This window comes from Camelus bactrianus, chromosome 6, assembly GCF_048773025.1.
Source record: "Camelus bactrianus isolate YW-2024 breed Bactrian camel chromosome 6, ASM4877302v1, whole genome shotgun sequence".
NCBI lineage: Eukaryota > Metazoa > Chordata > Mammalia > Artiodactyla > Camelidae > Camelus > Camelus bactrianus.
The window spans coordinates 36,424,079-36,450,237 of NC_133544.1; the positions used below are offsets into that span (position 1 = coordinate 36,424,079).

At 44.5% G+C, this 26,159-nt stretch overlaps 1 protein-coding gene across 3 annotated transcripts in view; it reads right to left on the reverse strand.

Annotated features, from left to right (window-relative positions):
- The window catches only part of DAAM1 (dishevelled associated activator of morphogenesis 1), a 155,686-nt gene that overhangs the window by 6,770 nt on the left and 122,757 nt on the right, over positions 1 to 26,159 (reverse strand). For all 3 annotated transcript variants that reach the window (XM_074365447.1, XM_010962221.3, XM_074365448.1), the window contains exons 16-22: positions 18,930 to 19,036; positions 11,944 to 12,028; positions 6,859 to 6,965; positions 4,846 to 4,934; positions 3,831 to 3,999; positions 755 to 862; positions 94 to 154 (exon numbers count right to left, since the gene is read on the reverse strand). In XM_074365447.1, coding sequence (XP_074221548.1) covers positions 94 to 154; positions 755 to 862; positions 3,831 to 3,999; positions 4,846 to 4,934; positions 6,859 to 6,965; positions 11,944 to 12,028; positions 18,930 to 19,036 — 726 coding nt within the window. The remainder of the gene's footprint in view (positions 1 to 93; positions 155 to 754; positions 863 to 3,830; positions 4,000 to 4,845; positions 4,935 to 6,858; positions 6,966 to 11,943; positions 12,029 to 18,929; positions 19,037 to 26,159) is intronic.

Here is a 26,159-nt window from a genome sequence, read left to right on the forward strand (position 1 = left end):
GTCAGCAGAACTTCAGCTGGAGTATCTGGCACCATAATGCCATTTTTCTCCTCTTCCTATGGGTTTTGACCAGAACAACAGACAGATACTCACCATCTCCACTGCTTTCAGGCCACTTCTCAAGGTACTTATTTCTTTATCCAGCTCAGTCATGCTGTTGTAAATGGCAACATTTTAGGAACCAACATGGGATTTACACATACTGTATCAAAGATGATGAGTTTAAAGATTTCATGCTTGGAAGGCCATATTAGTTTTAAATGTTTAAAATTCCCTTCACCTGTCAGATCTCACAGAAACACAGCAACATTTTAAACCTACAGAGCCTAGGTATGGAATTAGGCTTTTGTTTTCCATAGCAATATAGGTTAGAAAGAGCAGAATAGCAGTTATCTCCCAACTGCACAAAAATGTCACTGGAGCAAATTACTGTAAGAAAATAAATTTCTTGCCACGCATGGCTCCCCTCTGGACAAGGAAAAGAAACAGCTTTCCACAGTCGTGTGTGTGTGTGTGTTGTGTTTTCATTGTTATTGTATTGCTTTTCACTAAAGCCCTGGTAATGTGACTATTACAAGGCAGTGGTCCTTGTGTAGCACAGGGAACTGTATTCAGTATCTTGTAATAGCCGATAATGAAAAAGAATATGAAAAGGAATATATATAACTGAATCACTGTACACCAGAAACAAACACATTATAAACGACTGAAAAATAAATAAAACTGAAACAATTCACTGTAAGTAAGTACTTACTTTACTTTTGCTGCTTGAGGAATATCCCGCAGTTCTTCATTTAGATTGAGAACCTTGGGGTATTTATTCTCCACAATAGTTATGAGATAGTGCAAAAGGGTAATGTTCCTACAATTAAAGGAGAGAGTATTAAACACGGTTAATATCTGCATATGATTTATATATTCAAGTTTCTTGCATTAATTCCAAAATGTGGAGGCTCCTGTAAGGCAGGGATTCTCAAGAGAAAGGGCTAAGAGGAGAAACGTACATGGGATTTACATAAATATGTCAGAAGGAAGCAAACATCTTATGAAAGGGAAGAGCAGGGGATACGAATTAATTTTTGGCCCATAATGAGGCTCCTTCAGAATCTGGGTAATGCAGTGGGTGATGGGAATTAACCTGAACTGTTGCCAACAGGGACACGCCTTCACAGTACAGCCACCCAAAGACAAGGGCCACCCTGAAACTTCACAAGCACGGTGGCCTGGGGAGTGAGGGATGTTTAAGCCACTGGAGAGGACAGCCAATTTTCAAATCTGAAAGTACAGAGCAGTCACTCACTGATGAGAATTACTGACAATTCTCATTTAAGGTTTCTTTTGACTTGGTGATAACTTTTTTTCCCCTCTGACTCTTGTTCTACTGCTGCAGCAAAGTGGGGCCAAGACTGTGCTAACAGGGATATGATACCCTCGCAGCAGAGAATCCACTTCCTAATTTTAGGAACACTTCAGCTTCTGCGTGCATAACCAGCTCTTTCTTCAGCGGTCACAGGGCTGAACCCTGACTGACCTGGGTTGAGAAGGCAGGAGTCTGATAGCACTATCTGTGAGGCCACACCGTGGTGGCCAGGTCCTGCTGTCCCCGACGCCGATGCACATGACAATCACCTGGCCCCCAGGTGCCTGGGCCGCCCTGAAGTTCATTTAGTCGGAATGAGGTGGGGCGAGGAGGGGGTGGTCTTAGCAACTCCCCAGTGAGCCTTAGCTGAACGCGACCATCAGCAGGAGGACACAAATGCATTTCTTTAGAAAACACTGCCATAATTTTTAGGCAGTTAGTTAGCATTGTGAATTAGCAAAGTCACAACTGTCCTCCCACCTCCAACTACCGTGAAGCAGCACTTTCTAACAATTTTTTTCCCCCCATAACAATGCAAACCATTTCTGGTTACCCTTGCAGCTTCCTAGAATTCAGTGCAATCCTGTTCCTCTGAGTCACCTGGCCCACGTGGAAAAAAACTGCCCTTTATTTTTCTTGCTCTCAATAATTAGAAAACCATTCATTGCTCAGCAAAGTAAAACAGTGGCTAATAATGCTGGCCACTTATTTTGCAGATGTTCAGCTGTATTGTTCGACTTCAGTTTTGCCGTCCACAGAACCTGTGTGTCCCCCACATGCCTACTGTGTGAGGGGCAAGACCCTAGCTACCATCACGAGAAAGAATGCCATTTTCTTCTGCTGTTTCAGAGAAATGCTTTGTCACTTAGAGAAATTTAGTTACCCATATATACATTTTCTAGTGTAAAAGGACTTAAAACCAGATCAGCACTTCTACACTTACTTGCTATCCAAATAACAACATAAATTGAACATAAATTCTTGAATAATAAAAATAATGAAACAGCCTCACTTGTGATTATTATCTGGTCATTACCAGAAACAAGCCCTTAATGCAGAGTGAAGATGGAAAAGAGATCAGAAAGGTTTTTACTTTGAAAAGGCTTACGTACTGGGTATGTTTTGTAGTGTTGAGTCAGCAGATAATCACATAATACGTGCCAGGCTATCAGTTAAGTGGGGGACGGCGGGGCGGGGGGCGAAGTATATTAAGGGGGTGTGTGTGTGAGACAGAGAGAACAGGCCTGACTGCTGGTGAGGGTTTCCTTCCTCAAACCTGCAAGCCCAGGGGAAGAGAGCGCCCTTCCTTGAAACAATGGCTGCTCTTTATATGCAGGTAAGATGCTGTAGTCACTCACCTACTACAACCTCCAAACAAGCGCTGTCTGTTGGTGGAGGAGAGCGGTGGGCAGACCACTAGAACAGCTGTCTAGTACCTGTAACGCCAAATGCCTTGCTGGTTGTGACCTCAGGCAAGCTGAATGAGCCTGCCTCGGTGTCCTTACCTGACGACAGGTGATGCAGCACTCGGCCTGTGGACTTCACACAATCACACGTGGAAGGGTCTAAAAGGGTCAAGTGCTTACACTAAAAATAAGGGCAGTGCTAGACCCTAACGGCTGCCCTTTGTTATCTATCTCTACACGATGCAAAAATGAGGCTTAGCCCTACAACTGAACCCATTGCTTATTTCCTACAGCATGGACTCAGGGCTGCCATAACGCTATATGCTTCACTAACCCTGTAGACGAGAGTAAACAGCCTCACTAAATGTTTAGGAATCATCAGGGGGAACAGCACATATTTCAAAAAAGAATTCGGCCGCAGAGTTTACCTTAGAAACCAGTTCCTTCGAAGTCAGTGAGAACATTGGAGAAACACAGCTCTCTGGGAGGCTGGAATTAACATGCCAAATGCCCTTACTTGCTAATGACATCACAGCATTCTCACATCTTGGTGTCCCTAACAGGAGCCTGTTCACCTAAAACACATTTTCTAGGAAGCATTTTAAAATATCTTGGAATGAGCGGCTGAACACCCACAGCCAAAATACATTTATACATTGTAATTTTTTTTCACACAGCTGCCAGCTTCAAGGTACCCTGGAAAACACAGCCTAAAATGCCAGCAAGCATCACTGTATTGTCAGCTGTCAGTTTTTTCCTTCCTCTGGAACCTGGTTCTCTATGGAGGCTGCTAGGATGTGGGCCACGTTCTGTTTCTTGATCTGGGCACTAGTTACAGGGATGACCTATATTTGTGGAAATTCATCAAGCAGTACATTGTCCTGTACTGTATGATACTATAATAAAAAGTTTACCTGAGAAAACCCCCAAAATAAAAACCTTGGGCTAGATGACATCCCTGGGGAATGAAAATGGAGGATAACTGGCCCGGTGGGAACTTGGGGAGATGCGTGGCTGTGTGATGGGTAAGAGGGCACCTGTGTGCCCGGACCCCCCACACTTACTTGTCAATACTGGATTTTGTGTCAGCAATCTTATTTAGGCTGGATATCTTGAATCCATATGCATTGCCTCTTTGGCCTTTATTCATGTAATTTCCAAATGCCAAAACTACTTCCAGCAACTGCTTAAGGGCACTGCTCCTAAATACCTCTTCTGAGCCAGAACGAATTGCTTCAAAACAGAACACGCAAAAAGAAAGTTATTACAACCAAGACCTTTCAATGATACCCATCCTAAATCCACACACCCGATAGTGGACACTGAGGAGGTAAGATCAGGTGTTAGGCTAGCAGGGAGCACTTTCAGAACACCTAAACCACAAGCAGAGCGCCAGGGGACCAGGAAAAGCCAGAGACAGCTGCACGGTCCCGGCCTTTCTCTATCTTTTTCTTGGCTGACTCACCGACCCTAGGCAGTTAGGAACACATAGAGCAGCAATTGCATTTTCCACATTCCTTTGCAAACACTTTCTTGCCTTGTGTGAGTCAGATCAACAGGGCTATTGATCAGTTCCACTGATAGAAAAACTGGGCAAATGTGTGTCATATCACAGCCGGCAGGTGTCATCAGGGCCTTGAGGCTGGCCTGCAGTCTGTGGCTGTGCTCTGCAGTCGCCCATGTTTCAAACACTTAAAAATTTAACAGCCTCACAATCAAGCCATATAACAGCCTCAAATCTTCCCTCAGAAAATCCAGTAAGGCCCCATTGCAAGAAAGCTAACTGTAGGTTTAATGCTAGTAGCGATCAGATAAATTCCTCACTAACACCCAGATATCAAAAGCCTAGTTCTCCAGAGAAGTCCAGAGTGTATGCAGCGAGCTCCAGAACCCAGGATAGGCTAGTGAGCCAAGTGCAGACTGGAAGTGATTATCTGCCAGAATTCCAACAGATTTAAAGCAAAAAAAAAAAAAAAAAAAAAGTCACCAGCGGGATCCTGTTTTCTACATGCACTTGCACTTGTAAATGGGCTCTTAAGATGAACATCACTTCTAATCTGGGGGCAGGCTTGACTTTACCTTCTACTTTGGGTTTCACTTCCGCCACACGCTCTGCAAACTTCTTCTTGAAGTACAGTGATTGCAGTCTTTGCTGATAATGATTAATTCTGTAAGAGTAAGCATGCACTAATGAACATTTAATACATCTATATTCATTCCATGGAAATGCAGGTGGCGGTGCCTTTAGAGCACCCTCCTCTCCCAAACACACACACACACGCACATGCATACACACAGTTCCTCTCCTGGGCGTGAGGCCAGCTGCTCCTGGAGAGCCCATTTCCCACTGCCCTACGGGGGGTCTGGGTAATTGCAGCAGGTCCTTAGCTCCAGTCAGCTTAGGCAATTGCTAAAAGAAAGTGAGAGCTAACTGCTGTTGACTCAAGCCCCCTTCCCTTCCTCAGAGTCCCAGCAGCTCTTGGGAACAGAAAAGAGAGAAAAAGGAATGAAAATGTAAAGACCACCCCCCGCAAACTTCTGCTGCAAACAAAGGGCTGCTGCCTGCACTCCTCCCAGGCTGCTGCACTCTCCACAAAGCTTGCCTTTGGCAGAACTGTGGGGTCAGACTTGTTTCCAGCACTCTCCGCTTACATCCTCCTCTCCCCACTCATGCCCCCAAACCTTTCTCTTTCCTCACAGGTAGCTCCCGATCTGTGCCCCTCAGGGCTGGAAAGCTCTGCCCTCCAGGATAGCAGCCAGTGACTAGCAGTACCAGGGATGCGAACTGGCCTCCCAGTACCAAGACAAGGTGCTCGGGGTTTCTGAGCGGGTGAGGGTGGGCCTTCCTGCCCAGGCCTTCAGAAATCACTGCCTAACCTGCTCTTCAGTGGAAACTTCAGTCCAGTAGGACCAGGGATCATCCCTCATCCAAAACTACAGTGTATAATCAGACAGATACGGCCCAAGGTCTGCTCTTAGTAGGTGACCGTGAACAGGAACCTTAACTCCTCCATTAGGTGGCAGAGACTACAACCCTACCTGACAGCCTGCCCGGCAGGGCTGAGAGGACGAGGAAGATGCATGCAGGGCGCTGGACAATTACTAAGGGGCACCTATTACAGCAGGGGGCCAGCTATCTGTCCACATGTAGGGTTGCTGGGCACACCTGTCAACATTTCAGAACCATCTTCGGTTCTACAGCAGTATTCAGAACAGCCAGCTGAGATGAAACAACAACAAAAATAAGTCTGGAGATTGTAGAAATTCAGAGTGAGAGCACACGTGGCACTCAGGGGAAGTGCCCTACACTGGGGCTGACCAAGAGTTTCAGGACCACTGGTCCTCATCTAATGCAGAGTCAACTTGCTGGGCCTGGGATGCCAGATCGACTCAGCTCACACGCCAAACTCAATTATGGGGCAGCGGCCGCCACAGGGCTTTTTGGGGAAGGGCTGAGAAAGCTTGCCAAGGCGCCGTGGGAAGAGTGCCACAATCAATTAGTGATGTCTGTGTGTGCCATGATGTGACATCCAGACTCCGGCTATCCTGGCTGGCTCCAGGTTGATACCTCTGAATCTGTCCATTTCTTTCCATTTTACAACAACCTTGAGATGCTGAGGTACAAGGAGGAGTGAGGCAGAATCCCAAGAGATCAAAGTGGTGAGGAGAATGTATCACTTGATTAGGTCAATGTACAAGAGCCAAAGAGGCCCAGAAATAGAGATAATTGTGAAGAAACCTTGACCCTGACTCACCCACAGGGAAGAACTCACAGAAACACAAATTCCACACAGCTCGGACTTGAGTAGATTTTGGAATTTAAAAAGGTTTCAAGTTAAGCCAGGTTACATGGCCCAAATAATTCAACAGGAATGAAAGTTTAACTTCCTTAGCACAGGGAACTATGTTCAGTATCTTATAATAACCTACAATGGAAAATAATCTGAAAAAGGATATACATGGATATATGTATAAGTGAATCACTTTGCTGTACCAACCTGAAATACTGTAAATCAAGTATAATTAAAAAAAAATTTAACTTCCTTAGAAAGGCAAGGGGTGTCTTTACTTTTTAAGCATTTTCAAGCTCACCTGCTCATCTCAAACAGGAACCTGTCGGCCTTGGCCATCCGATCCAGCTCATGTTTATGTTCCTCCAACAGGTCAATGTCACTTTTTTCGGGAACAAATTTCAAGAGCTAAAAAGTACACGCAAATATTAAAACTGAGGTTTATCATTGAAATTCTTGCCGTGATTTTTTCATCCCTTCAGTTAAATTTGTCCCAAGATTAAATTTTAACTTAATTTATAAGGTCTCCTCACAGGTGAGCTTAAGATAAAATAGAAGTGATTCAGTCTTTCTATTTAGGTGGCCAAAATGTACAAACTTCCAGTTGTAAGATAAATCAGTACTGGGAATATAATGTACAACACGATGATGATAATTAACACTGCTGCATGATACATATGAAAGTTATTAAATGGGTAAATCCTGAGTTCTCATCACAAAAGAAAAAAATTTTTTGAATTGTATCTCTGAGATGATGGATGCAAACTAAACTTATTGTGGAAATCATTTCACATCTGTAACTCAAACCATTGTGCCTTACACCTTAAATTTTTAGTGATATATGTCAATTATATTTCAATAAAACTAGAAAAAACTTTCTATTTTTTACTTGGAAGTAGTTAAACTGGTGTAAGATTCATTTCTGGTACCTACCTGTTCTATACTGCCTCTCAACTCAAAATTGGGAAGTTCTTTAGCAGGACCCACTTTATACAGGCCATTAGAGGGACCTTGGAGATTCAATCCTCTCATGCGAAGATACAACTGAGGTCTAGAGAGAAGGCCACTCACCCAGGATTACAAAGCAAACATGTGTGATCTTCAGGAAGACCTATGTCTCTTGACTCCCAGCTTGATGCTTTTTTCCTACTACATCATGCTGAAATGAGTCATTCTGTGTGTATTTTCCAATCAATTTGCTTATTTCTTTGGCTTATCTAATTCCATCTCATTTTTTGCTCTATGGAGAGTTGGATGAGAAAAACACATGGAGATCTGATGTTTTTGATTCCATATTTTATTTTGGAGGAAGCAACAAGCACGGAATGTGGAATAGGCAGCAATAATACTTAAAGTTGAAAAAGTACTCTTTTTGTGTCTGATTTCCTTTAAAGGCACAAATGTGTGTGTGTGCACAGGCCTATGCTTGTGTGCTATTTTCTGGATCAAATATCTTTGGACTTTTTTTTTTTTTAATTACACTGAGCCTCTGGACCCTGAAGTCCTCCCTATAATGTGATGCTGGCATTGGGCGGTCCACTTAACAGGTTTTCAAACATTTACTGGATTTAACGAAGGGACCTCAGAAAAGGCGGTCAGTCTAGGTGCCACCAGCAGAGAAAGAAAACTGGAACTACAGGCAAAGAGACGAATGGTGAGAGTCTAGAAATACATCCCAGCCGAGTGCTTGTCACATGCTGGGATCTGGAATGGGCACCACAGCACTGACACGGGAGGAGCGTGGCCGTGACGCGGCAAGGCAGGCCAGCGGTTGGCAAGGGCCTTGTAAGAAGTTCAGTCTTTATTTTGAGGGCAGAGGCTATAACTTAAAGTCTTAAATAGGGGAATGAGTTTGCACTTTAAAAAGCTCCCTCTGTCTGGAGAATGAAGAAAGAATGTGAAAGGATGCAAAGTATTAGGGGGTTGTGATGAGCTAGCTGACACAGTAAACCAGGTAGGAGATGACGGTGGCCTGGAGTGGGTGGTGGACAGAGTCTAGAGCCACTACGGGGACCTGAATAGAGCTGGCCTGACTTGTTGACAAATGGACTGTGGAAGTTGAGGGTCAAAAGGATGAGGCTCCAGCTTAGGCAGCAACGTACACACGAGTATTAACAGGGAACCCAGGAGATGAAGGCTGGAAGAGGGCAGGTAGGGAGAAGGTGAATTTAGTGTTTGAAATACTGGCAAGAGAACCAAGTCAACGATGTCTAGCAGGCAGGTGGACAAATGGGTCTGAAATCCTAAAGAAACCCGGAAGACAAAGCACTGGACTGGGTTACAATGTGCATGGATGTAAGGTAACCGGTGGACCATCAAGAGAAACAGCAGGGCTGGAGGGGAGCCGGCCTTGATGGGATGAAGACAGAAGAGGAACCTTCACAGGAGGCAGTGGAGGGGCCTGCGTGGCATCACAGGGCCCAGGGGAGAAGGCGTTTCGTCACAGGGCAAGTGGCTATCGGAGTCACGCACCAAGAAATTAAGACAAGCACTGCTTTGTCAACCAGAAAGCGTGTGTCCTCAGTGAGGAGAGCTTTAGGGAGGTGGGAAAGAGTGAACAGGAGGAGAGTGGAGACAAGCTTTCAAGAAGTGGCTGTGTCAAAAGAGAGAGGGGACAGTAGCAGATGGAGCTGTGTGGACTTCAGAGTGCATGCGAAAGGCTGGACCTTGAACAAGTTACATGTCGAAAGGGCGAGGTGGAAGACCTGGAAGAGAGGGGCGGGTCCCTGAGCAGGGGAAAGGATGGGCCAGAGCCGGGGCCAGGGACACCCCTCTCTCCTAACGGGACAGGAGGGGGAAAGACGGAAGTGGATGCCAGGGAGTCCACACAGCTGGTGGCCTGATGGCTTCCAGGCATATATGTTCCCATGTTCAAATGGCAACACTGGATGGGACAAGTGTCATCTTGCTCTTTCTCAGTGCAGGAGGGAAGGCAGCAGGCAAGGGAAGAAAGGAGGAAGGCAGAGGACAAGGCTTGTTTTTTCCCCTCAGTTTGCATTTTTACCTCCTGCACAAGGAAGTTCAGTTCTAATTTCAGGAACCACTCCCTCCTGACTCCCTATCCCAGCTGAGCTGAGCCCACAGGCTCCTGTTCAGGGTAACACAGTCACCATCTCTCTTATGACTCACAAGACCACATTGAGAGGCACAGGCTCAAGGCTCAGGCCTTCCCAAGGCAGAGTCGAGTAACGGACCATGTGGGGACAGTTTTGAGAGGAATGAAGCATTAGAGAAACATCTGGAGATAAGGAGAAAGGTGTGCATTTCAAGAAGGTGCAGTGTACGGACCTGAGATCTGATCTTGGCAGGTGAAAGCAGCAGGAGGCAGGGGGATGGATGTGGCTCAAATGCGGATCATAGCTGGTAGTAAAGGATGCTGTGTGACAGCAAGGGAGGCAGAGGGAGGAGGGTACAATGAGGAGGAAGAGAGTGAGCCGCTTCAGAACTGTCAGGGGAGACCAGGTCAGAAGTCCCTCATTCGGCCAGGTTCTGCTTCAGCGGACTGATGGTCTTCCTTGTGTCTACCTGCAGTACCTTCCGTCTGGACAACAAGCCCTTTTGGCAAGATTCTGAAATCCTTTCCCTCGAGGAATTTTGCTGGATGCAATTTCACAGTAAACAGATCTTGTGGAATTTTAAACATACAACCTTGTCAACAGAGGCTGAGGACCTAAGGACTAAAGCAGCTTTCTGCTCAGTCCTTCACTGTGTGTGACGCAACTTCTAATGTGGGCATTTGGAGTGCAGGGCCGAGTGGGGGCCGGGGCGAGATGGAGGGCAGTGGGGCTCGGTTTTGACTGATACTCCCGAGAGGGAGGGAAGAGTGTGCAGAGGAGCTGCAAAATGCTCAAAAACAAACAAAAAAAAGGAATTTTAGGTTTAGGAATACTTTCAAACTATTTATATACACAGCATCCCAACAGACTTGGAAACATAGTCATTAACTATTTTGGGAACGAAATCAAACCTTAAAAGGACAGTGTGAAAAGTTTTTCTGCTGCCAAGTGTGCGGGTTTTCACCCAGGATGACGGCAGCTGCAGAGGCTTCAGGGAGGGGCAGGTCAATGGTGGTGGGGTGACACCGCACACATCACCCCTCCCTGACTTGTGTCTGGGGCCTTTGGGGAATTCAGTGAGAACCCTGGAAAACGCACACAGGCACTCCGCCTGGAGCAGCCTCACCTCACAGGATCACTGTCACCGATACAAAATGTCCTTTTCCTCTGCTCCCGGGAGCTGAGCACACCTAAGGTGACAGCTCAAGTTCTGCCTGGAATCACAATCAATGTCCTTTTCCTCTGCTCCCGGGAGCTGAGCACACCTAATGTGACAGCTCAAGTTCTGCCTGGAATCACAATCACCTGTGTTCACTGCTGACCTTCAGTGGGCCTGGCTCGAACAAACGGGGCCTTTTGACCAAAATCTCTCAAAATGTGATTCCATCCCAAGGGCAATGAGACCAGCAGACAGAAGAGTCTTAGAGCATTCAGAGACTGTCCCCACACAGCACAGAAAAGTTTAGAGCCAGACTGAGAGATAGGTAATTATCCCTGGGGTGTCTGCTAGTATAATATCAACAACAGTATCATTGGGGGAAATAACTGAGCCAAGCTGCTGACAACACAGAACACAGCTGCAGCAGCTGCACTGAGCGTGTTATGGAAATACTGGTGAGGAGAGGCTAGGTCGCCACGTCTGACATGCACCCTGGCCGTGAAAAACACAAGTTCTCTTCAAATACCACAGACAAGGATGTATACTGATTGTGTATAAATCAACCGCATGCTTACTAGACCTGGCATTTGAATTTACTGCCATTTAGGACACAAGAGAAGAATGCCATGCAACTTAGAGAGACAAGACCCAGTCTCTGAAGTCTACACCCCACCTTATGACACATTCGAGTATTCTGATAAAGATGACAGTGCTAGGGGTTTAACGGAGGCTTCTGCAGCTATGGGAATGGTGAGCCAAGACCAAGACAGAAATTGTATCAGGGATTAAGCAATGAATCAGTTTATGTAGAACAGTCTGTGATCCCACAGTGCTGAGGTTCTCAATATTCCGGTTAAACAGACATTTCCACTAAAACTAGTATTGAGGACTTAACAACTTGATGGCAAAATGAGAAACAGATTCTGGCATCGAGGGTCCCAGGCATTTGACAAACTCGGGACCATCCTTCTCACCCATCATTTTGAGAAACAAGAAGAGAAAAGAATCAAGTTATAGCGTCTTCTAACAGAGCTGCGTGGAACCTTGTTGGTTCAACCTCCTCAATTCAGTGATGAGGGAACAGTCTCCCAGCAACAAGCAGGCTTTCTCAGCACCCCCTCCCTACTCAGAGTCCAGTGTCACCTGTGCCCTGAGAGGTCTGGCTTCTCACCTGTTCCAACATGTCCTTGGGCAGATCCTCCTGCTCATCCATTGTTAGAATCGCCCGTTTGATTTCATCATTGGATAATTTCAGCCTGGAGAAAGAATATTTTATTTGTTGTTAACAATATTGGCTTGACTATTAGAAGTTTAATACCAGAAAACTCATTTTGCTGCTCCAGATGCTGATCTTCAAGTACCGTTTTTCTCAAAATCTCTCAGTGAAAGCTTATTTCCTGACAATGTTGCACCTAAAAATAGTGTTTTGAAATGGCTTTCACATTCTTTCAGGGCTTTGTAATGCTCTGCTGACACAGAGAACAAAGCTGTTATGTTCTACTAACTCATTCCCTTAAGCAAGAGACTGGAAGATGAGAGATCGGGAAAACACCCCCACACAGCTGTTTTCTTTAATATACAGTGTCCACGAGTTGCAGGTGGAAGAGTAGAACCAAGTTCGTAACTTGATTAGTATGTCATGAGTGTTTATAGAGTTTGCTCTCTTATTAAAAACGGATTTTGAGAAGGTTAGCAGGATCTGTGTTATTGTTTTAAAAAACTGAATAGCTGATACACAAAATAAAATGTATAGCTGAAAATTTTTCATATATATTATTTCCTTTGGGATTCAAGATAACCGTGATGATTTTTCTTTTTTTAATAGAGGGAGAAACTGAGGCCCAGAATGGGTAAGTGATTTGCCCAAGGTCATACAAAGTGACAGTATCTAACACACCCCCAAGACTTCTGATGGCTAATCCCAAATTCTTTCTACAAATACTGCTTATCCAGTTAATATTCCAAAGGGAAGGACTTAAGCAAAACCACAAATCTGCCTTCTGGTTTTCTGTCTACCATTAATTTATGATGCGCTAATACATGTTAAGGATCTGTGTCTTGATCATGTCAGGACAACAAAGTGTTCTGTGAAAAGAGCTGAAATTAAAACATACCCGTAAAAATACATTTTTATCGGGTACAACCAAAAGTCTTAACCAGGGCAAAAAAAAATCTTAATCAGATTATTAGCTGTAACAATAGGGTCATTCTTTTGTTCCACTTGTAAGCATTCGACCTGGACTTATTTGAAAAATCTTACTTCCTTATAATCTACTACTAGTCTGTGATAGTAACATTATTTGATCTGTCCTTCTAGTTTATGATCTTCAAGAAGAATCACATTCAGGACTGGGTATAAAGACAGAAACACACAAATATAGAGCAAGACACACAGCCTTCACATGTAACATCTGAAGGAAGGGGCTTTGGCATCAGACAGGCCAGGCCCACATCCTGGCTCTGATGCTTCCTGGTCAGTGTGATTTTGGGAAAAATTTGTCTTCAGCCTCAGTTTCTTCATCTATAAAATAAGAAATAATAAAAATAAACTACGTAATAAGAAGGATTTGTGTGTGTACAATGTGAAATAGTACATGCAAGTGTTTAGCACAGTGTCTGACCATAAAACAGGCTCAGTAAACTGCATGTGCAGCCTATCAGGCAGACTCTTCCACACCAGGAAGAAAAAAGCCACAGTAGTCACGTAACATTAATATTCATGTGCAGCTATTCGATCATTCAACAGTGCTTAGTAGGGTTATCATGAACCTTCCCCAAGTGCTCTCACACCCGTTATTTTGCCAGTTTCCTCTCTGCCCATAGGACTTGTTACGCCTGGGAGTATTAAAAATGACTTAGCAGACATGGTGCTTATTTTAAAGGTGGTCCGTATTTGGGAGAATCAAATAAGCTGGAACACTCCACACAAGGGTACACGAGGCACATATGGTCACCAGTGCTCCCCCTAACAAATGAGGCAGCTGGATGAGTGCAGGGTGGCCACAAAGCCCACGAAGGAGGGGAGGACCAGGGAGTGGGGCTGGACGAGGCACAGCCCACCTTGGACACGTCTGGCTTGTCCTTTTCTCTAGATTTTGACGATCATCCATCCTGTCATTGAAACTGAATGTTGTTTCATGTGCCAGTAAGTCAGACGGGGAAGGAACAAATTTGGGAACCCTATGGTATGAACACCATTGTCTTCTATTTCATGCTTTCAAATTCACATATAGCATGTAGGCGGCAAGCCAAATTGTCCATGTTCTAAAATAAGACCCATTCTACTCCCTAGTCCAAACTGCAGCACCATCGTAACTCCTGGACTGCGGACAGCACCTCTGGACCTGGGCAGACTTCTCCAGATTGTTTTAGTCATCCTGGGGACAGTCATTTCCCACAAACATGTTCACTAGAACATCCTGATGGAAAACCCCTAAACTTAAATGGAACAATTTAGCCAAGATGGCATGGGTGAAACATAAGACAGAGGGAAAACTGTGTCCCAGCATCAGGGTCTTTACCATACGGGCCCTGGGGAGCCCGAGATTCCAGGACACTAAATGCTCTTGAGTCAAGTGAGGGCAAACACCCCGGTGCGACCATGCAAGAAAGGGGCCATTAGGGAAGGTTGACGCTGCCACTAATGAAAACCAACTGGCTGTGGAAACCACTATAGTCATCACGGGAAAGCCTCCTCTTATTTAAAAAAAAAATGGAAAGAAAAAGACTAGCTCTGTGTCTCTTTCACACCGAGTTGGAGAAACCACCTTATGGTGCAGTTCTGCTGAGTCCTTCTGTTTTGCATTTAAGAGAAAGGGGGTCGAGCATCAGAGTGAGAACAATGGTTGAAGTATCAGATTTGCATTTCGTTAGCTCCCCATATGGAGCGCAGAGCTTCTTGCTTTTGAAGTTGTATATATTTATACTCCTCAACCCCCAGAGGCTGTCTGGACTAAACACTACCACTAATTCATAACAATTTTGGTTGCTCTAAATGTGGCCCGCAGAGAGACCCGAGACTTTAATGGCCAGTACTTAAGAAAATCTACCTGTCAACATCCTGCCTTGCACGTGGCCTGTGGCAGCAGACAAAGAAGCTGTGCCTTTGGGGAAAGAGGAGACGGGCACCTGGCCCTCCAGGATGGTTCCATAGGTTGCCAAAGAGTTCTTAGTATCGTCTGTCATCCACAGAATGAGTCGCTAATCTCTAATTTAAGGACCCTACCAGTTCTAACTTTTTAATTGCTTTTAAAGCTTGGCAGTGTTCTGGTGTGCTGAAGGGTGGCAACTTGTGAGGCACCCACTTTGACTTTCTTTGCGAGGCAGGAAGCAAACCGGCCATTTTAAAACAGTATTTAACTCCACCTTGCTCTACTCAAGTATTTCAAAAATCTGCCAAGAGAATTGGAACATCCAGGCGTAATTAAACTAAGTTAAGGATGGATGGCTAGATCAGCCTTAGCTCTGCTTCAGTGGACTTAAGCCAAATCACTCTCCTTTAAAGTAGCTTTTTGTGGTTTACGACACTCCAGCTGTCATGTTAAGTGAGCATCTGGAAAAAAGAATGGCAGGACACTTCATAAAAGTATACTTTAGGTGGGTTCATTTTGCAATATGAACCAGCTTCCAAGTTTTGTTCGTTCTTTCTTTCTTTCTGGAAGGGAGAGTTCTATTTTAAGGGAATAAAGCAGAGTGCATTTTCAATTGCTGCCTGTCGCCTACATACACACAGCAGAGAAGTTGTAGTTCTTGCTTACTCTGTGGGGGCCCTAGGGGTGGGTTCTCATTTTCAGGTGAATCGAGTCCATTCCACTCACTTCTCAAGTCTGTGAGAGGCAGGGTCCTTGGTGGCCTGGAGCCTCACACTTCCCAGACAGACTTCCCAGGAGCTGAGTGGCCTGGGCTGCTCACACTGTGAGCACAGGGAAAGGGCCTGCACATGCCGCCCTGCTGGGCCCCTGGGATGAGAAGGGCTTTACTTCCGGCCACCTTCTCGGCGAGGCCTGACCCCAAGAGTCCATGGACTTGCATGTGGGAGTGAGGAAGAGTATTCAAAGACAACCACACACCGCAGACGTGTGCCAGTGACAGTCCTGCCCACGGACACGCCCCGGGCTTTCAAGGTGGTGGGATCTGTAACGACTGCACTGCTGGTAATTAAATTCCTTGTCAGCAAGATAAGAAACGAGAGGGTCGCCAGTGTTTGGGAATTAAATAAGCAGAAAAGAAGAAAGATAGTAAGTGTAAAGTAGGAGATCTTAACATCAACTTGGAAACACTCCTCATTGTCCCCATGGACAAAAATCAGTCTCAAACTGAGCAACAGTTTCGTCTCCGTCCCTCATCAGGTCTTAGCTGGGAGACAGAAAGAGCCTCCTGTCTGACGGCTGCCCGGGCCTCCAGCTCTCCACCCCTTCCCACCTATCCTGCCAACCGGTGAGAGATCAAACTGAAAACCTTCTGGCGACAGTGTGCTCCTCGAACAAGCTGCACCAACTCCAGATCCCATGGGGACACAGACGGGCCACTAACGGAGCAGCCGCCACAGGCAGTCACCCTGTCAGTGCTTCACACGCGCTGGGTGTCACTCTGACAAGCCCACGGTGAGGCTAACACTCGCATTACCTCTATTCTATAGACTGACCCCTGGCTGATGCGGGCCCTTGAGAGGCCCCAGGCCTGGATCTCAGGCCCTCCTGCCTGGTCTCATTTAGTCCAGGTGACAGTCGTCTGCTGCAGTGGCAGGGCTCTCTTTCTAGCTCTGCCTGTACCCCTCAGTGCCTCCTGGGCGCTTCCCCCCTCCCCTACTGCCCACTTAACTGTTAACGCCCTTCGAGGCCCACTTTCTCAGGGAAACCCTGCTGCTGCCCCCTCTCACGTGGCTGGGCTCCCTGGCTCTTCCAGCCAGACCAGTCTGAGGCCTGAACTGTTCACAAGTTATCTCGCTGGTGACATTGTTTTTCTCCAATTAGCCATGTGCTTCCAAACGCAGCAGGGCTATCTTAAGTCCGGGGACGTCCTACGGCACCCAGCACAGTGCCAGGCAAATACACGGTCCAAAGTGACAACGTTCTGAGAAAGACACGTCAAAGCACACTTTCATATCTCCCTCCTTCAAGCCCCTCGCTGCTTTTGTGCGGTGATGCACTGCCAACGAAAAGAGGACAGTGAAAGCAAGGCAGACGGCTGCCTGGCTAAAGAACTTAATAACAAATTAAATCTGCTTAATTTCTTTTACCTTTCAGCCCTGCGCTTTCCTGACGCGAGAATAAAACTACCGACCACTGAGCAAAAAAGCACGTGGGATGGAATCCTCTGCGGGAGAGAAGGTTTTAGAACCTGATCAGCGAGGCCCACTTACCATCAGGTCAGCTGAGACTCCAGATCACTTTGTTATGCATAATACATCTGAAAAGGATGCTCACTGTAATAATGCTTATTCATTAAATGGGATATTAATAGACAGTTTAACAGGTGCAAGGCAAACTCTAGAGCATTTAGACACATTCAAATTCTAAGCCTCTGACACTTTTGATGCAACAAGGGAATTACATACCACAAATACGAAACAATTCCTCCAATAATGAGATGGGACGTTTGCCAGGAATAGCTGTAACCCGATCTATAGCTAGTGTCACTACCCTCAGTGGCATCTCGTACTGAGAATAATTTGTCTGTGAGGAACTGGGTCACAGTTTTTGCTCCTATGAGCACTTAAATGCTATAGAAATTCAGAGAGATAGCTCCCTTTGCCTAGTTGTTTTAAAGGGCTCCTCTGGACTGGATAAGCATAAAATACAGGGGGAAATTCTAAGGTTTAGAAAAAAAAGATTTCCTCCTAATTTTCATCTTATTTTGCTATTAAGTAAGAATGTTATTTGTAAAAAGAAATTGTAACAAAACACATTGAATAGACTACAGAAGAAAAACAAGTAGATCTTCAAAACTATTTTTAATGGTGTCTTCCTGAGTATCTTGCAGGGAGCAGAAGTGGGGATAAACACAGGGCCTGGCCCCTGACACAGCTTCCAGCAAGAGGCAGAAATGAATGAAATGCTAACAGGATGGTTCACATTACCTTACTGGTTGCATTAAAATTCAGGGATCTCACTAAGCTTCAATTTCTCTTTCACTAACAGAAACATTTGCTCCCTAAAGTAATGTATGTCTGGCTATTAATCAAGCTTCCATGTTGCAAACCAAGCAGCAGTGCTTTGCATTAAAAGAAACTCATTCTAAGACCACGTGAAAAATAAGAACTACTGCTTTCCGTCTTTCCCTCCCTGAAAGACACGTCACCTTACACCAGCCTCCATACATACAACATTCTTTACCAAATGTAACCAACATGACTCACACTTAATGCCCCAATGTTCAGGATCCTTTACCTTTTCCTTCACCTCATCAGCCTCAGGTTATCTCTGCCTAATGTGAAAGTCCCTTTTGGATTAAAGAACAAACTAGATTCAGAAAAGCTAATTGAAATGCCCAGGGTGATCTGACACATCGCCTGAAGCTACAATCAGATTCCAGGCTCCCTAATTTCCTTTCTTCTTTTCAAGCTCCAAGACCATGATGGCTCACTAATTATGAGAAAGACTTCTGGACAGGGCTGAATTGTCTACATTAGCATTTCACTGAGGTTTGAGATTTACATATCTTTTGATTCATAAAAATGTTCAAAAAAAGAGTGTGAAATCACATCATCTGGGAGTATAAAAAGGGGACGTTAGAGAGCAAGATAAAACAAGGAGCCTTCATCGTGGGTGCTGATTCTGTGACAGTGTCACTCAACGGTCCAATTATCTCTAAAGCAGAGAGCAGTATAAATCACAGTGAAGTCCATCTTACAGGCCCTCTGGGAGAACACTGATTTGACATGGTCTGCTTTTTTACATTGACATTCTTCGAGTGGGAAACAAAATGTGTCCTCCCCTCGCTGTGGAAATTAAACCCCCAAACAGCAGGCATCCAGCTCTGACACATTTCACGAGGGACACTCAGCATCAACAGTCCTCCTGACGTCGGACAGAAGAAAATCCGGAGAACTGACCCTGAGCAGAGTCCAGCTAAAAGAGCAAATCCAAACATGTGGTTTGGAGGCACAAGACAGAAAAGGTGGTCCTCCCAGGAATGTTTAGACAACATCAACAATACCTCGATAGAAGGATGTTGCAATTCTGAGCTCTCCGACCATCAATCACCGAAAGCTCTCTGACTTTAAGTTTGGAGCCCAGGGTGTCATCGATGGCATCTGCTTCTTTCTATAAAGAGCATGAAAGAAATCCATCAAAGTCAAACAGGGACATTTCGACTTCAGACCCACACTTGTCCTTTATAGTCGCTGTTCACACACACACACACACACGCACGCACGCACGCACGCACGCACGCACGCAAAGCCGAGATAGTAGTGGAGTGTCAGGAGGTGGCGGAATTGAAACAAAGGCGAAAATCTAGTTGACAAAGGAAAAGAACAAGAAAAGCTGACCACCCACATTTGAAAGAGCATTATTTGGAAGGACAAAGTGCTTCTAAGTTGAAGATGCATAAATTATCAAAAGGAGTGGTGCCCTCCTTTTGTCTCCCAAGTCCTGATGGAGAGCAGACAGAAGGACTGTCACTATGAATCAAGCTCAGCTGAGGCTTGCCACTGCCGGTCCAGACATTGGCGGGGCCCTTCCACCCCGGAACCATTTGCATCCTGAACACTCAGAAAGCTAAACAATAAAACCTCCCGAACGTCTTCACGTGCAACAGGAAGCTCCCAAGCCCGGATGGTACACACTATTTGCATACCCTGCTGCTGTACAGAGCCCTAAGCAACGATGGCCACTCATTTGTTATGGCGGAAGAGGCATAAAACAACTATACATAAAATACTATTTGAGTAAACTGGGCATCGGGGTGAAAACACAAACCGACTTGATACCTAGCAAGTTTGATTTTATTAGAGGTCAGGATCAATTTAAAAAGTAGATCGTGGCATTTTAAAAATGTAAGGAAACCAAAGAGGTCTGGAATTGTATAGCAGTTTAGAAAATAAAGGAAATATGGAGTTTAGAATAAGAGGCACCATGTGACCAAACTTTGTTTCTTGTCAAGCTGAGATTTCAGGCATACTTCTACACACTCAGTTAAGTGCTGAAACCCGACGTGGAATTAACTTGGCACACTGCATTACACTATCAGGAGAAAAACGGGGAAACCAGGACATTTCAAGCTTACAGTAAGCCCAGGAGTTATATTAAGCAAGGGTTGGGGATTAGCTTACTTACCTGTTTGGAGTTACTGCTCACAAAGAAATCCTACAGCCATGGCAGAGGCATGGAAAAGGCAAATCAGATACATGCAGTTCAGAAATCACAGCAAAGTGAGAAGGTCGTGGAAATCAGTGACAGTGGGTAAGGGATGACTTATGCCCCTGGGAGCAGCGGTGAGACTTGATGGGGAGATGAGTGAGTCTGGCTGAAGGTACACTAAGCATTCAGGGTAGAAAGAGAAGACAGCATGTGCTGTACACAATTTTCAATGGTGGAAAATCAAATTCAGAAAATAAAGGACTTAAAACACATCCCAAAAGACTCAAGGTGGGGAAGGGACAAATCCTGTTTGAACGGCTCCATTTACTCAACATGACGAGTCTCACTTGAAGCAGGAAAATATCAGTTCCATCAACGTGAGGAGACTACTCCCACCGTCATGTACTATCAGCAAAATATACTTTTTTGGGGTGGAGAGGGGATGGAACAATCTCCTGTCTTCTCGTGCTACGAGGAAGAATTAAGAGAAGACAAAGGACAAGTTCAACAATATAGGTCAGTGATACTAACCCCCAGTGTCCCTCGAGAGTCCAAACAGTGCCTGTGGGTGCTGGCGGGTAGGTATGAGGAAACAGACAGAACGCGCAATTAAGAGACAATGCATGATTCATGTGCTGTGCGGTCAGCCATTCATGGTCCCGTCCCAACTGCCTCGGGGCTGTTCATGCGTACAAGGCCAACAGCCTCTGTTTGAAACAGTTCATAGAAAAGACTCGGAGTGAAGAAGGGAAAGAGGAAGAAGTAATTGCCACGTTATGAGAAAGTTACGGCTTTGCATATTTTTGCCATGATGGAATGAATAAAGCTTCGGTGTGCAAAACACACCCCAGCTTTCAGGCCAACGACATGCACCACCAGCATTTACTCAGCAGATTCCTTCCGGCCCCGCTGGTCCCGGCAGCACTGCCAAGGCCAATTTTACACAGATGAGCTGTTTCACATCATTCTTCGAGTGGGAAACAAAATGTGTCCTCCCCTCGCTCCACCCATACAAGGAGGGATTACTTTTCTGGAATGGCATTTAAAAAATAAGTTGATAACCACAAGAAAACTTTCTTCTTCTCTGATGTCACAGTTTTCTTATGTCCCGGTTGTGACTGTCAAGTTTCCTACCCCGCAACTCCTTAGGACCCTTTCCCTGGAAAAGCAGTCTCTCCTTTTCAAGGGCAGAAAAAACTGGTGAAGTGAACTCCATGAGATCATCTTACCCTACTTTTCTCTCTTAAAGAGACAAGTTGCAAGTTGAATTTAGACCTTGCTCTGCCTGTCTGGGCTTCAAAGCAGAAACTTGTACGAAGGTCTCTGGCAACTCCTTCTCCCTAAGTTCCCACCGTCAGGAAGTGAAGAGTTTTGACCTCAACTGTAGTGCGCTACAGAATCAGGCAACTAACATTAGCCAGGGATGTGACTTGGGACTCAGTTTCACTATCTGTAAAGTGAAGCAAACAACTGGATTATTATTGTGAGGATTAAATGTGATAATGCGTGCAAGGCATTCTGTACAGTACCTGTCATGTATTTTTATGAGCTCAGTACTTAGCAACTCTCATACATTACAGTTATTTTATCTTTCAAGCTGATGATCAAGTCCATTTTTTCTCCTATTGCTCTGATTTTCAGTTGAGTTGAAGAACAGCTGGTCAAAATCTCCCATTTGTAAGGAGCAGCAGCATTAAGTGTAACAGTTAAGAACTAAGTAATGTATCTTATCTTTTGAGAGGTGAGGATGTGGAATGCCATGGGAGAGTTCGGCTAATTGGAGGTTGAAGATTCCTCTTAATCATCACATTTTAAAATCACAAAGCTTATTAGATGGGGAATGTTAAAAAAATAATGATGCTTCCAGGCCTATTTCAAGTAAGTCAACATTCTTTTTGAAACTTTAAATTATTCACTAATTGACTTGGGCCAAACATGACAGAACTGTCTACATTCGGCTCCACCTAACAGAATGTCTGATTTTTCCAGATGATTTTTGGTGTGGGGCTTAGGGTTTGGAAAATAAATAGGAAGTTGAGGCTTGTGTTTTCAGGAGGCAGTGCTGATAGATTCCTATAGATAGGGTTCCACCATGAAAAAATGACTCAACATTTCATAGATAATAATAACCTTTACATGATGGTTCTTAACCTTTTTGGGGTTGAGATCCCTTTGCAAATCTGATAAAAGCTGGAGATCCCTCTCCAGAAAAATACATACACTAATATTTATATAAAACCCTGCATTGGGTGAGCTCTTACCATGTAGTCCAGTTATAGAACCTCTACCTTATATTTTGGTCCTAAGAAAAACAGCCATTTATAATTTTCTCTTCTGCCTACATGTGCCATGGCTAAGGACCAATCTTATTAAAATCAGTATCCTAAATCACACAACTTTTCACCATGAAAACTAGACATACAGAATAATGAAAAACATAAAAAGAGTGAAACAGGAAAATTCTTTGACCATTTATAAAAAGTCAGAAAATAACACTGAATGTGCCAAAGGGGACCCCAAGAATGACTTGTATATTACATGTTAGCAGGAGAGTCTGAGACAGTAAGGTCCTTTGTTCCCTAAGTCAGAGCAGAGATGCTTTGAAATGTTATATCCTATGTGCGGATGATAGGACCTGTAAAGGAGGAGTGTCCCAGGCAAAGAGCAGGGAAGAGGAACAGAGAAAGTCAGTTGTTCATTTGTTGCTACAGAGCTATGACTCCATTTAGGTAAATGTAGTACCTTTGGTTCATTTTCCCTCTGTCCAGCTGCATGGATAGGGAGAATGAATTTATAATATTTCAGGATGAAAATTTCCCACACAATGAAGATGTGTATTGTTTAATTGTATCTGAAATAGTACTATTATGCAACATGCTACCTTATGTATCAAAATAAGTCTTTTGTGGCTGGCCTGGAAATCACATAGTTTCAAGGAGAAAAAGGTTCTGAGATGCAAGAAATTGACTTGCAAATGAACTTCTGGAATGTGAGCAGGGGAGTAACTGCAAGCTATTAAATTCCATATCATGTGGCACATAAGCTTATATAATCAGCTCTGCACACCTTTGATATCCATGCTGGAAAAAAAATTCCTGAATAGAAACGGTCTTGTTCTTAAAACCGGTGTTAAAGAAAATCCTTGACAAAGCCTAACCTTCATACTGAATAAAACCACAGTGTAAGAACAAAGTGAAACTGAGAATTATGGCTCTTATGTACCTGTCTGGATACTGAATACACACTGAGCCGTATTTTTATTATCTGTGACATAAGATAAATACTCACCTCAAACTGTTGGTGTGAGGATTAAATGAACAAATAAGTGTAAGAGTTCCTGGAGAGCACAGTTTTAAAGCTGATGAGATTGGGAACTGTGTGCATCATACTCAGCCCCCAAAATGTAATGGATACTTAATATTATCATCTTTTAGTCTATATTATGGTAGTTCGCAGATTTTCCTCATCTCTGCTTTTACACTGTAAGTTGCAGGGTAGACCTGTGCAATAGTTCAATACATTTGTATCCTTTAGTACTTCATATACCAAGCAGATGGTATAAATATCTGTTCTGGTTTTAATGATTCAGTATTCCTCATATCAACAGGGCACATCTCGTGTACGTACATTTATTTATATAAAATCTCTCCTATGTCACTAATCAGTGTTCACTTAAATTACACTAATCTGAAACTTGAGGTTGACCAGGGTTTTATAACTCTGGAGGGAAGAAAGAGGAGATATTATAGGGGAAAAAAAGGTTCCCAGTATTCATTTGAGAGTAGAAAAGAGAGCAGTTCAAGTGTGACAATAATTAAACAGTCCTTGCCAAGACTAAAATGAAAACGCATAGGTCTTTGACTTCGCCATTAGTTACAAGACTAGGGGACACTCAATGACAAGCAGGCACCCCCTTTCCTTTACTCTGTCCTACATATTCCTACTAGAATGTCTTCCTCTTTTGATTTTCTGTCTCTCAGCATTCAGTAAATTCAATGGAATGGCTCAAATTACCTTCATTGGGGAAACACACTTATGGTTTAAAAATTCTCATCTCACACGCTCACACCAAGAGGGGAAACATACTTGAAACAAGCTGAGGAGGTGTGTTGAAATTCTTCTCCGGGAAGTATTATTGGAAATGTCACAAATGAGTCACTTACCAGTCTACTACTTAGTGTTAAGGACACCGAAACGTGTTCTGGTCTATCCTGACTGGCATGACTACTGATTACTTAAACAGCAACCGGTTGCTAGGAGACAGTTACCCAATCACTAGGCTTTCTGCAACCCTGTCTCCCAGAGCTCTTGAGAACCGTCCACCTATTTGTCCCAGAGCATTTTGGCAGCATCCTTCTGCACCTTCTGCTGAAAGCCAGTTAATTACGAGTCTTGGAAACTTGGGTCTTTCAACCACCTGCCTTCATAATAAATGCAACCCACAAGCTCAGACTTGAATAGCATCATTTGGAATAACTGCTGTTTTCCCTTCCTTTTATTTACTTGTCTAAGTTCCCAAACCTTCATCTTAGGCAACCAGAATGGACCAGTATTAGTGACTGAAACTGAAGTAGGAAATCAATGGGAAGTGTCATGAGGCCAAAAGATTATTTGAATCTACCAGGAAATTGGCTAAAATGTCCTACTTTGTATCAAGGCCCAGAAGAAAGCTTCCTGGGACAGCAGAGAGAGAGAGGAGACCTGTTGTGACTATGCAGGAAAAAAGGCTGGTCTGAACACCTGTCGTATAAGAGCTCTAACACATCCTTTGTTTATCCTTTGAAAGATAAAGTGTCTTGCTTTCAACTGGACAATGTCTTATCTTCTTTTTCTTTATCTTCCTTTATGTGGTGTGTAGAACATTGCACAAGTTTGCCTTCAAACTTTTTTTGGCGGGTGGTGCTCAGCTGAGGGCTCCTCTTTTAGAGCCACAGTGCCATAGCAGGCACCACCCGCAGTATTTGTACTTTATAAAAACTGCACAAAGGGCACTGCAGAGAAGCGTTCCCTCACTTAAGTGAAAATATTCTGGCTAAGGGACATACTGCTTTTTCTTTTCAATTTCAGTTGCATCAAAGGCCATTCTGAAAATGAAAACCCTCAGCTCTTGTTTCTCCCTAGCCTCAGTCCATCCTCTCCCTTGGTGCTTGGCAGTTCTGTTCTGAGACACTCTTTCTTGGGAACCAGGCCAAGCCTAAGCTGACTAGGAAGTTTGTGGCCTGGCTGAGGATGCTCCACCCTGGGCATGATTCACGCGGGAGTTAAGGACCCCCCAGCAAAGCCCGAGGAGAGCCCCTGGACAGATGCCTGGCATCTGCCTGTTCCTGTTTTAAGATGCACCCTTCTCTCCTCATCGTTTCTCTCCCTCGCTCAGCCATAGAACCTTTCTCCTTACACTCTGGGACTCCCTTGTTCCCTTCCCATATCTCCAACTGACTATTAGGGACCCCACTCCACCTTTACCTTCTTCAGAGACTCTGTGTACCGAGTCACCTTGCTGTGAACTCAAGAGATGCCCCCTCGAGGAGTCAGAGGTACCACGCGGACAGGACTGGGGCCACTCAGCCACATCGGCCAGCACCAGACTGCACGTTCTCACTACTACCATGAAAACTCTGCTCACTTTTCAGAAGCTCCTTGGGTCCTGCTCGACCCAGTGCCATCCCCACACTTCACAGTCCCACTTCTGAGCCTTCACGCTCATGACCCAGAGTCAGAACTTCTCCCCGGGTCCTATCTAGATGCCAAATTATAATCATTTGCCGACCTCCACTCTTCTAAAGGTTCCATCTATCTCAAAAAGGAGTACACTTCTGATAAAAACCATTTGATTGATATACGTATACATATATATGGTCAGATATAACTAAAATAGCTTCAGAAACACACACTGTGAGGTGACACTACAAGTTAGGTAAGTCTCCTACTCAAATTTTCACCTGGTGACCCCTCTGACAAAGCACAAGTGACAATAAGATAGAGAACTCCTACCAACGGAGACAAGGTCACAGACACACAGCAGGGCATGACGCTCCCTAACAAGGGCTCATATACTTTCAACACATACACACACATGCACACACAC